The sequence below is a fragment of the Arctopsyche grandis genome, chromosome 6, assembly GCF_051622035.1.
Source record: "Arctopsyche grandis isolate Sample6627 chromosome 6, ASM5162203v2, whole genome shotgun sequence".
NCBI classification, from domain to species: Eukaryota; Metazoa; Arthropoda; class Insecta; order Trichoptera; family Hydropsychidae; genus Arctopsyche; species Arctopsyche grandis.
The window spans coordinates 3,475,719-3,488,270 of NC_135360.1; the positions used below are offsets into that span (position 1 = coordinate 3,475,719).

Below are 12,552 nucleotides of genomic sequence, written 5' to 3' on the forward strand. Positions count from 1 at the left end.
GTTTTTGTACGCTATTTTAATAATTCCGTGAGCGAAATGTCGTGTGAGTTGTTTTTCCCGTGAGTCTATTGTCGCGTGAGTGATTTGTCGGTGAATTTCGTGCGCGTAACGCCGTTGAGTGTAAAGTCCGTGAGTGATTTTTCGCGGACACCACCAACAGGCGTTCTAGTGGCGCGCTGTCGGTCATTTGACATGCCAACAGACGAATTGAATCACTATCTCAGTGCGTGCACGATTGGGAGAGAAACTCTTTTTATTTTATTCTGTCGTTACTCTACATAGTACGTGTTCGTTCTCATCGGCCTCAACATGGCCAAATTTCCTGACAAATATAGGCATAAGGTGGATTCGATCTCAGACGATGGCTTGTCGATGAAGCTCTTCGCTGAAATCCACGACATTGACAATTGTGTCGAATGGGTTACTTTGTATGGCCAACTAACGAACTCCAGGTGGATTGTATCCCGGTCGAAAGACGATGGCGGAAAATACGTATGCAGGTAAGTTCCTATCATCTATGTACATATATACAAATGTTAGCGTTACTTAGTTATGCCTTTTTTTGAAGAAACATTTTTTTTTCTTACAGAAAACACTATAAATGCCAATTCAGCAGTAGAAATAAAAAATTGAAAAAGAAAAATTTTGACTGTTCAGCGTCTATTAACATTATAGTGAAATATACTAACAAAATGACTAGATATCGATACCAACACGTGAAGGTAAAAAATACATAATATTTAATACTTCTATTTAAAAAAATGAATTTATATATTACTTTTTTGTTTATTTTAGGATAATTTGCCTGCCATAATAACCATTAATTTACAACATTCCCATGATACCGAGAGTGCTGAAGTTCTTACTTCGTTAGCTCCGTCTTCTGCCACATTTGATAGATTTCAAGGCTATTTTGACAGAAAAATGGGTGTGGCGAAAGCAATTCGAGAGCATGCTGCATTTCTTAAAGAAGAATTTGGGGATGTTGATAAATTAATGGTCAACGGAATCTTCAATCCGAAACCAAGGATGGTCGCCCATTGGTATGAGAGGTGGAGGAAAAAACATTTGAGCGATACAACTGCAGTATTACCGTTGGGCGACAAGGCTGATACTGCGGAGTATTATAATGCATTTGAAAACAATCCTAATTCAGAACAGCTTTCATTTTCATCTTCAACTAGCATTCAACAGCCTTTGTCTTCGTCTTCCACTACCGTTCAGCAGTCTTCATCTTCCACTACTGTTCAACAGCCTTCGTCTCCATCTTCCACTACCAATCAGCAGTCTTTGTCTTCATATTTCACTACCATTCAACAGCCTTTAACCTCAAGTATTCTTATCGAACAGCTTCCTTCCACTTCAGAATGTATTCACAATGTTATTGCCCCTGTACAGGATTATCGGGGATATTTGAATTCGTTCCGCGAAGCTGCTGATAAACTATTAAATAACTTACCAATGTATTATGGTAAAAAAATTATATCTGAAATTGAAAAATGCAAAAATCCATCAGATTACATGGCAATAGCAGATTGCTTTTCAGAAAGAAAACTAATTAGAAAGCACTATAGAGCCCCAATAAACGTTCAACCAAGGGCAGTTAGCAAGAGGCGATCAGGCTTTACTAGAAATATCAAAATATTAACTTCTAGACGCCCCCGCATTGGTGGGTGTTCAAAAGAAGACTAAATTTGACTGAAAATTTATCATTAAATCTACCCAACGGTATGCAATATTAATTTCAGTTAATTTAAATTCAGTATATTGAATTATACTACTGCTTATTTCGACTGTAATATATTTTTAAGTATAAGTGGATGGCATTTAAAAATAAAAATAATGGTGGCCGTCTGGTAACTTTTGCATGCGGTTCAATATTTTCTAGCTAAGCCACTGTTAACAACAATCTTTTGTAAATAATTTCCTTTCATGCAGTCGGACATATTGTATATTTTAAAGTTTTATTTTTAAATCCAATTCCCAGGATTCGAAATAAGTATTCCCTGGTCAGAAATCTCAACACTAAAATGTTAAATAATCTTAAAGGAAGAATTAAAACATTGAACTTAATATATTTAGTATTTATTAAAAATTATATTTAGTTTATTAACATATATAGGTTCTTTATTTTCAAATGTGTGTGGATTTTATAATTGTGTTAAACAAGCGATAGCAATTTGAAGTTTTTTTACTGGAAAAATTGTAATTAACTACAATTTTCCTTAAAGTTGTACTTTTTAATTACATAATATTGTATCAAAAGATTCAATTTTACGTGTAGATGTACAATGAGTAGGCTTTTACTTTATTTTATTTATTGTTACTATTTCAGCTTATCGTTGAATTGACTTTACTTACAAATATAGTATGTGACGAAAATTTATTAAGAAAATCGATTCTATTTGAAAATAATTGCACTATTTTATATATTATAAGGTTCCCGGAAAGATGCACTAAATTGCACTGAATAGTAGTGCATTTTCGAGAAGTTCATCATTTCCAAAGGCGCTCGAAAATAACTTACGCAATAGAATTCCACAAAAAAAGGTTAGCACCGTCGGAGATAACATACAAATACTCCTTGACGCTTTTTTGTAGAATTCCATTGCGTTAGTTATCTTTGAGCATCTTTGAAAGTTTGGATGTCTCGAGAGTGCATTTTTCCGGTCAACATATTATTAATGTTACAGTGAAACTATAATTTCACTGAAGTTTCAGAGAAATCATATCCAATTACAACTTCACTGAGTATAGTTACATTTTCACCAACGAAATTACACATTCACTGCCCTGATTAGTGAAATTATAATGTTTGACAGTGGAATGATACTGAAATACAAACTAAAGTGTCCGAGTCAGTAAAATCTGGGAGTTTTCCGTTGGAAAAACCAAAATATCATATCCTCCCAAAGCAAACACGCCATAATGCCTAAGAAATCAATACTTATTTATTAAAGGTTAGGTTAGGATTGGTAGTACGATGTGCACTATTGCATGGTGCATTGGAAAATGGACTACTAGTCATATGTGAACCAGTCACAGGACAACCGGTCGCTCTAGATCGGTCACACGTGAACACCCGTCACACTAAAACTGGTCACACCCTAAAATCGGTCACGAGAAAACTGATTTTATAGTGTGACCAGTTTTAGTGTGACGGATGATCACGTGTGACCGATCTAGAGCGACCGGTTTTCGTGTGACCGGTTCACATTTGACTAGTAATCACCGAACCGGTGCATTAGCGTTTGAATTACAAATTCACTGACATTAAGAAGTAAAATTGTAATTCTATTGTTACATACGTACTCACTATCTGAGACAGTGGATTTATAATTCCACTGACAATAAAAATTTTACTGTAACATGGGTAAATTTTGAAAAGAAATACTACATATATAATATGTACTATATATAATATTTTGTAAATAGATCTTTTATTTATGCACTTCATAACTTTCACTACATTTTCGAAAGTGATGATTCAGTTTCACTATCAAACAAATAAAATAATAATAATCTGTTTTGACTCAATTTCGTTTAATATTTGCCGGAACACCATCAACCCAATCTAGTCGACCGTTTCCGACAATAATTGTAAATACATTTTCACTTTTGCCCCTGTCTTCTCTCACGGGTTCTACACTTTTGTATTTTGAATACAAACTTCTATTTGTCCTTTCGACACTGGGAGAAATAGTAATGTAAGATGGACTAGCATTGGGCGAGGCGATAATTTTTCGTTCTGGTTGCACTTTGTTCAACTTCTCCTGGCGCTATAAATGCTAGGTAATTTTCCCACGAGTTGACATGTTGGATTTTACGAGAACAATGGCTGCCACGATGGTGATAATTTCGATTGTAAATATGACAATCAATACTCCTCCAATCGCATTCCGATACATCACAAAGAATTCGATGATGGCTTCGAAGCATCCCTGAAATAGAACCAAAAAACTGCTACATTGTATTATAGTAGATTGGATGCAGCGTGAGACTTACGAGAACCAAACATGCTGTCGCATTCGTGCAATGTAATGACGTAACGCTGTAAGGACGCAAAGTAATTTCTTTATTTTTATTATTTCTTATTTAACTATTAAATCTTTAAAAATATTAATGTAAATTTTGCTGTCAATAGCATGTATTTTTTGGCCAAAATGCAATGCGAAACTGAAACGAAATGTGATTGGTCGAGTGCGGGGTGAATGCGATAGTATATACATTTTACGTAAGTCTCGTGCTACATCGGTTCGATTGTAATTGACTTATTTTTCACCCTGCCAATAACTATAGACTGGTCAATTATTGTAGTTACGATATTATGTACCTTTCACTGAGGTTTAGACCTCACCTTTTGGTACGAATTGTCGACTGTTACAATTAAGGGACATTTCGATTCGGCGATAGTAGAATTCTTCATATTTAAATGGTAGCAGCATGAGTTAGGAATTTTTGACTTCGTTTCGTTGTAAAACAAGGAATTTTCAAAATCGCTGAAACGAAAATTAAATACACATGTACATAATTTACGGGTCTACCTCACGGCACCGAAAGTGAAACGCCCGAAAATGCAAATATCGGAAGGCAAAGATCGAAAATCGAAAGAACTTGAGTCAAAAGATAAAAAAGGGTCTCTCCCCCCGTCGTACATACTCACTTAATTTGCGCGAGCAGGATACAACAGGAACAAGAGGCACAGGCTTTTCCTCCCGTATTCTGCACGCGCACTTTAAACAAGGCTGTATGACAAAAAGAGAGATAATTTCACCGCATGCCACTCATATATATTATATATACATAGTACCGTTTACCATGCACCCTTTTTTTTTTTTGATCTTTCGACTTAAGATCTTTCGATTTTTGATCTTTGTCTTCCGATATTTGCGTTTTTGGGCGTTTCACTTTCGGTCCCGTGAGGGAGACATACATACATATATACAGAATGTTTCTATTATCATTTAGTTTACTAACCTTGGATTGTTTACGCCGCAGCAATAAAAATGCGAAAAAACGTGATCCCAAATTTTTGATATCACATTTTCCGAAGCACCACGATATTCGTATTTGATGCTGTTTAGTAACCAATTGCGAATAGATTCATCTGCCTAAATATATAGGTTATTAAAACAAATTGGAATGGGGATGGACGCCTTCGATAGGTGAAAATGGATCAAATACTTACTTCCTTTTGATAGAATATTAAGATATACCCGGATGTGATTTCTAAGAGCAGTGTAAAGATTATTCCAATGGTGTACTAAAAAGAAAAGGTGATTATGTAAGAAAATATTACAATTTTATCAAAAAGTAAGTAAAGAAAACAATACAGTCGTCAGCCGTGCTCAGGTCATTGGCCATTTATTATTATTTTTATTTTACACACATACATCATATGTGCCACGACAGGAATTACCCCAAGGCGACATATATGGTCAGACAATTTTTTCTACATACGTAGGTTCTAACAGTGTTTCAAACATAACAGGACATAACAAATTTTATGTAGCAAAAATGAAGCTTTTATAATATTTAACAAATTCGAGATGCTAATAGCTCGAATTTGCGAGAAACTAAGGGGGAGGATACAAATTTATTAGACGCGTCTCAACACCTAAGCTAGAAAAATCGGAAAATTCTAACAGGAGACGGTCGATCTGAGTATATTTAATACGTTGTGGCAATTTGCAGGTAGTATATCTGCGAATTATTGGCTATTTGCAGGTACTATATCTGCGACAGGCGCAAAGCCTTCTGCGCATGCGCGTGAACTATTAATCCGATTATAATTTCTTACATTTAATGTATGCTAGACTTGTTTATGATCAATCGTTCATTATACATGAGGCAAATCAATTTCGCACGTTATTATAATAGATTTACATCATTTAGATAGTTTGCAGCCTGTACTTGTATGTATGTATTATACGTTGTATATGATAATAATTTTCTAACAATTAGTAATATTAACTAATTTGGATTATATTTTTTACTCTACGTCACTTTACGAGTTCGAACTAAATTTTAAGAGGTTTAAAACAAAATTTTAACATTAAACACGCTGAGAGTGACAGTTCACGCGCATGCGCAGAAGGCTTTGCGCCTGTCGCAGATATAGTACCTGCAAATCGCCAATATTTCGCAGATATAGTACCTGCAAATAGCCAATAATTTGCATATATAGTACCTGCAAATAGCCACAACCTTTTTAATAACCACAAACACCTCACCAGCAGCATATTTGGCCGGGACTTGAACCCATGACCCGTCTACTGGTATGTAGTACCTATACCAGTGCAATAAGCTGTATTTATTTAAATTATATGGTAATAATGATATGAGGCTTGTAAAAAAAAGAAAAGTGTGACATTGCTGAGAATCTTTTATTCCGCGATGAGTTCCTGCTCCTTACTAACTGATAGCAGTATATATGTATGTGTGTACTATTATTTTAGTCCAAATAGTCAACGACTATCACACGGCCGACGATTGTAATGTTTCTTCTAGATACTAACCGTTACCAAAAGACAGGGCTGGTGAAGAAAAGAACCAAGGCAGCCGACGAGAGAGATTAAAATAATAGCAGGCCCGATTGCAAAGAAGCACAGTGTGTAAATTTGAGGCAAGTTATTCGATTGAAAAATCTGAAAAATCGCGTCAAATGATCAGCGTTACTTTGAAAATGATACATTAGACTGAGGACAGTGAACTTAGCATTTTAAAAATTCATATCCCACTAGCATTACCTATTGCTTCACCTCTGTTCCTACAAGCGCTTAACTAAAATATTAAAACCCCTCTATGGAAACTTGCACGCTATGAAATTACGGTTAAGGCTTTCTTGTAATAAAGTATTATATGTATATGAATCTTAAAATATTGCATCATTTCAACCAACCTCTCAGAAGCCCTTCCTTACTATCCAAGATCACAATCTGCTTTCTTAGATAATGTTAAGTATGTCCACCTGGACACGTAATTATTACAATAGGCAATTGCTGTATCTTAAATACTATATTGAGAATCAGCAAATGCATTATTCATTCGAAGGAGGACTTTTGCATCAAATTATAAATATACGGTCTATAGTTTACTACACTTGGTAGTATTTTTGTTGCTCAAAATGGACATAATCAAACGATGATAACAATCATTGGTAAGTATGAGTCAATTTCTGAGGAACCGTTTCGACAATTAAATCAGATAAGTTTGCAAACTCTTTAAGACTTGAACGTTATAAGTATCCTAGTCTGACCAGTAGAAATACTTCAAATCATACAACAAGAAAAAAATTATTGTAAATAGGTTTTTGAGCTCTTTTTCCTATTATGCTGTAGATTAACATTAGAATAATATAATACTATGATTACTAACCAAATTAAATTAAATTGTAAAATAGAAAATGATCAGTAGATCAGTAGCTATTAAAATAGATATAAGATGTATTGTGAACATAATTTCGTAATAATAAAAATCAAATCAAAATCATACAACGTTTGATTTTTTTGAATCGAGGTCTGAGATGGTTTGAAGGTTTGAACCTGGTACTTTTCAGCATACGCTAACAATTGCTTGCTAAATTGAAAACTCTAGATTTGCATTTTTGATTCAACTTCAACAAGTCCAAAGAACGACGCCTAATTATAAAGTACGTACATATTTCTTATAAAAATGTGACATAAGTTTTACCTGAGTTTCGTTGATGCTCAGATGAATTGTCGCGTTTATGAGATAAGTTGGATTTGAAAAATATATGATACTGAAACTTAGGAGTGCTATTCCACAAACCTGAAAATATCCGAAAGTTTAAAATAAGCATTTATTATGCAATCGAATAATATAAAAATTCTCACCAAAAGCAAAACGTTGAAGAGTATGAGATGATATTTAGAGAAGCTTTCACACTGCACCATATTTTTATATGCTTTTTAGTAAAATATTCAAACAATGCAACGCGCGTACAATCGATGCTTGTCCATTTGACCCAATTCGGACAATACTGGGTTATTACCGGGTCACTTGGTCATCGGTATAATCTAGAACTTGTGAAAATGTTTTAAATTACTGATGGACCGATGGCGACTGATCTCTACGTCCTACCATCTAACTCTACCAGATATTTTCCAGAAGAAAAATAACAATTTACTTTCCTATGAGACGTTAAACGTTTCCGTTGGTAGGTAATTGCGACAGGAAAAAAATAAACAATAGTTATAAACAATAGAGTAATTGTTGTATTAGTCGATTGTCATTTCTCACGCGAAAATTGCATTCAGCATCATTCGTCACATTTGTTAGATGCGCTGAATTTATGTATCTGCCAATTTTTACTGCTTTTGCACATGTTAAATCGAATCCAGTTTGGTAGTTCTAATTTAACATGAAAATTAAAATGAAATTAAAAGAAACAACAACAAACCGTCGACCGCACGATAAGAAGTTCTAAAATTGACTGAGAAAAGTCGACTTGGGAATCGCGTGCGAGTTATCTATTCATCTACTCGTTTGAAAAAAAATAATAGTATGTACATATATTAGCTAAAATGCTTTGTAAAAGCGATTACCGTTTCAATTTAATACACCGTGAGTTGAAATGCTAATATATAAATAATCGGTAATACCCTGAAAAAGGTGTTGAATTATCAGATATGCAGATAAGCATTAAATTTGTGAATTTTCAACACATTAAGAGGGCTGTACACCCGAAACCTTAATTTTGTTGCCGTTCCTTTCTTCGATATATATATATTGAGTGAATGCGACAGTATATATCAATATATATATATATATTGAGTGAATGCGACAGTTTCGCTTCGACCAGATAAAACGTATTTTAAATCGACAAAATTGAGGTTGTGTATTCTCCTATTTTCTCCTCCAAAACTGGACCAATTTTTAAAAAAATTTCATCATCGGTATGAGAAAGATATTTTCCGTGCAACTATGTGCGTATTTTTTTTTTAAACGAGCGTTAAATAAGCACGCTGGACTCTTTTCGTGGGTGTAAAAAAGAGGCGATTTTATAGATGTTTGGCGGCTCCTAGCTCCTATAAAAAATAACTAATCAAAAAAATAAAACGCATCCCAATGGTGGATATCCATAGCATATTAAAAAATAATTTCTCTAGTCACATAATTGAGGAAGGGAGAAGTGTAATACGTTTGTATGGACAAGGCGCTGGTGTCCAGTCCTCTTAATACACGTATGTTAACTTTCTTCTGTATATTATATGTATGTAAATTTCAATTAACCAACGGCGTGGACTAGTGGTTAGCATATTATGCTTCGAGCAGAGTGGTCACGGGTTTGAATCCCACTAGAGTCCCGCTGCTGGCCAGACCTTGGTTTGGTCACTCCAGATCAGAGTTTGCCAATTTTTCCGATATTCATTGAAATGGTTCCCGTAAAATTGGCGTATCCTTTTCTATCTCTCTTGCGAATCTCAAGTTATTCAGCGTCTTGAGGTTCACCAATTTCGTCTTGAGGTATGCCAGTCACTGTGGATTTTTGAATGAATTCGCATTGTATAAAATGCTTATGTATAACGATTGTCTCATTACACTGGGATGAAACGACACGACCGACAACGCTAATTTGGTCACTCGGACGCTACTCGTTCGATACTCGGACGCTACTCGTTCGATACTCGGACGTTGCCACGTCACGAGTCAGTTACAGCTAAAGTCCAGCTGGAGCAAGATCAATCTAGAGGCCAGATGAAATATAACAGAGAACGCTGTCTTCTTCCAATATGAACCTAAATTAGTTTTGGTACTATTGACCATCCGGTGTAGGATGACACCTGTAAAACGTATATGCTATCTCTCTAATCGCATTTCGCGCCTACAAATGTTCTGCACGCAATGTATTTTTTTGGTTAAATAATAATAATAATAATAATAATAAATAATAAAAATAATATAAATAAATAATAAGAATACAAATAAAACTAACTAATTAATTAATCAATTTAATGTCTATTTAAGGTGGTCGGTGGAGTAGTTCCATCCATCGAAAATACAGTGAAGAGTGCAAATGAGAAGACGTGGCAGCAAGAAGACAATTGGACGGTAAAAGTACACGAAGACGTAGAGAGGCCGCTCGCATCCTGAGAATGGCTTCAAAGTGAGGCACATGAGGCATCAAAGAGAGCACGGTAGCAGTTTTTAACAGCACGGTAGCAATTGTTAAATTGTTAACCTAAATCTAAATTGAAGATAAATCTTCGTCATCGTTTCCCGCTTGTATCTGATCCATAGTTCTCCAGTATAGAGGCTAGTACAAAAGGACATAAATAATTATCTCTTAAGGAATATAATTGTCTAAGACTATAAGTCCTCTATTTGCGCGGTTAATTCGTTCCGAAATTTTCAGTGAAGTCGAAAACCGCGTGCATATCTAAGTTTCCCATCTGTTTTTGCGTTATTACCACTACTCGTCACCGGTGTCGCGTCGATAGCTCACACACACACTAACAGACATTTGTTTACGTTATCACATTTGACATTTGACGTGTGTGCACTGATACTGCGACATATATAATCCATTAATGAGTCAGTGTTCACTTTTCTCCGAAGCCGCTGATATAGCTGATACTACCCCTCCTCTATCATGTCCAACTTTTCTAAAGAATACAAACATAACCCCGTGGGTTCCACATCAGATGACGGTTTATCCATAAAGCTTTTTGCCGGGATGGATTTCATTGTATGCTGGTCTAACAAATTCAAGGTGGATCGTTTCCAAGTCGATAAACATTCCCATGATTGGGTTCCACTGATTTCAATGCTATTTTCATAGTATAGTGGATGTGGTGGAGGCAGTTCAACAGCATGCTGTATTTTTATATGAAAGAGGTGGAAAAATAACTAGTATGATCAAGGTAATGAATATTATGACAATGAACATTTTATAAAGCTACATATGTACATAATAAATTTAAAAGTCTTTTCTTACAGAAAATATGCATTCAATTAGACTATTCAATTTATAGGGAGAATATGAGGCGCCAAAATTAAATTTATAGAAAATCCCTTTACTGTAATAATCACGACTCCGCTAATGAAGAGAGACCAAACCATAATAACATTATATTTATTGACTCAACGTCATCCTGTGATTTGCAACAACACACTATACCTTTAGTTCTGACAGAAAGTATAGCCAGCGCTGTTCCATTAGCAGTTATCACTACTAAAGTCAAACAACTTTTGAGAATTTTTCAGCATTTGCTCTTTTGAAAGATTTCTGGGGAACATAAATCCAAAATATATAATGACTGCCGATTCTCATGCCGAACGCTTATTTGGTACCGACATTGCTGAAATTTTACTGATCATGGTGTACTTGAAGATCGAGTACATAAAAGTGAAAGTGGTCGCGTTGCCATGGTTATTTAGTGCTAAATATATTTTTTTCCCTATGTGTCAAATGCACGTGCCAATAACGGTGGAAATCGGCGGATTTTTTTTTTAAATTCTCAATCGCGTAAGTACGAATTCGCGCAAGTCGACGACTTAAGGTATGTTCATACTTAACAGCACTGCACGACTCCGTTTAAAATATGTCATTTTATTACATTTCTATTCATATCTACCTACACGTCGCGGTCACGTCACGCTTACATTACTTATACATTACAGACCATGACGATACGGCGCAATATTGCTTACGTCGTATTGTCGAGTACTTACAATATGAATGCATACACGTGCATTCGTAGCTACGCGTCAGAATACAAGTCAGCAAAAATGTTTCGGCGTTTATCGAACGAAAAATTATGTATAATCGCGTTTTTGTTGGAAGAAGAAGCTCAAGAAGGCAATAAAAAAGCACGGAGGCGTTTTGATGTTCATCCCATGTTAAAAAATAGAAAAACCGAAGTAGAGTTTTGGACACTGTACAAGGAGCTTTTGGATGATGGACAAAGTTTTTTTAAATATTTCCGTAAATAATTTAATTTTTTTTTAATATTTGCGCCAAAACCATGTCGAAAGATTGAACAGCTGTCAACTGTCACTATCGATAATTGGTCCAATACAGCAAAGTGGCAGACTCATGGCACGTAATTCGCGTGTATATTTCCACGATGGTCAAAAAAACGGATACGATACGTTGACGGATGTTGCTGTAAGGTATGAACAGGAAATGTCGGGTACTGCTGTAAGCCTGCCGTGGCGTAAACGTGACGGTTGGTATGAATATACCCATACAAAATGTACCAAAGAATACTTTTCGTACGGCCGGATACCTGCTGAAGTTGGTACGTGCTGACTAGGTATGAACAGACCTATACTGTAATAAGAATATAATTTAAGACTCTCATTTCTTTCGGCCACCTGTGTGCGTTGCACACATTTGAACAAATGGTAGCCGCGGCCCTGCCTGTGCGAAATCGCTTTTTCGAAATATGTCATTGTATTTTAAAACTAAATAAATCGTCGGGATAATCCGTGCTTTCCTTCCCACCATCGAGAGTGCACTGTAATGAATTATTTCCGAGTATACACACGAAATCTGATTTGGTTTAGAGAAAAAATGAGTAGTCG

At 35.4% G+C, this 12,552-nt stretch overlaps 2 protein-coding genes across 5 annotated transcripts; one reads left to right on the forward strand and one right to left on the reverse strand.

The window, feature by feature from the left end:
• The first annotated feature begins 131 nt into the window (after nt 1-131).
• Nucleotides 132-2,072, forward strand: LOC143913546 (uncharacterized). 4 transcript variants are annotated; one of them, XM_077433408.1, is made up of 3 exons: nt 132-500; nt 590-722; nt 796-2,066. In XM_077433408.1, exons 1-3 carry the CDS (start codon nt 310-312, stop codon nt 1,690-1,692), a joined length of 1,221 nt encoding a protein of 406 aa, XP_077289534.1. In that variant the 5' UTR covers nt 132-309; the 3' UTR covers nt 1,693-2,066. The 4 variants fall into 4 exon arrangements, with proteins under 4 accessions (XP_077289534.1, XP_077289537.1, XP_077289535.1 ...); XM_077433409.1 differs by having other exon boundaries at nt 159-500; nt 620-722; XM_077433410.1 differs by having other exon boundaries at nt 223-500; nt 639-722.
• A 1,332-nt stretch (nt 2,073-3,404) lies between these two features.
• Nucleotides 3,405-8,457, reverse strand: LOC143913561 (tetraspanin-18B-like). The gene is made up of 8 exons (XM_077433433.1): nt 8,423-8,457; nt 7,857-8,039; nt 7,693-7,791; nt 6,519-6,647; nt 5,189-5,263; nt 4,978-5,111; nt 4,358-4,499; nt 3,405-3,941 (listed from the first exon to the last, which is right to left on the reverse strand). The coding sequence occupies exons 2-8, from the start codon at nt 7,914-7,916 to the stop codon at nt 3,789-3,791; spliced, it is 792 nt and encodes a 263-aa protein (XP_077289559.1). The 5' UTR covers nt 7,917-8,039; nt 8,423-8,457; the 3' UTR covers nt 3,405-3,788.
• Between the last annotated feature and the right edge of the window lie 4,095 nt (nt 8,458-12,552).

What these genes read in the sequence shown, in the direction of transcription:
- LOC143913546 (XM_077433408.1), top strand. Translation starts at nt 310, where the DNA reads ATGGCCAAATTTCCTGACAAATATAGGCATAAGGTGGATTCGATCTCA. An exon ending in GGCGGAAAATACGTATGCAG is followed by an intron (nt 501 to 589) that starts GTAAGTTCCTAT and finishes TTTTTCTTACAG; the next exon opens with AAAACACTATAAATGCCAAT. An exon ending in ATCGATACCAACACGTGAAG is followed by an intron (nt 723 to 795) that starts GTAAAAAATACA and finishes TGTTTATTTTAG; the next exon opens with GATAATTTGCCTGCCATAAT.
- LOC143913561 (XM_077433433.1), bottom strand. Translation starts at nt 7,916, where the DNA reads ATGGTGCAGTGTGAAAGCTTCTCTAAATATCATCTCATACTCTTCAAC. An exon ending in TGAGCATCAACGAAACTCAG is followed by an intron (nt 6,648 to 7,692) that starts GTAAAACTTATG and finishes GCGATTTTTCAG; the next exon opens with ATTTTTCAATCGAATAACTT. An exon ending in TAATATTCTATCAAAAGGAA is followed by an intron (nt 5,112 to 5,188) that starts GTAAGTATTTGA and finishes CTATATATTTAG; the next exon opens with GCAGATGAATCTATTCGCAA.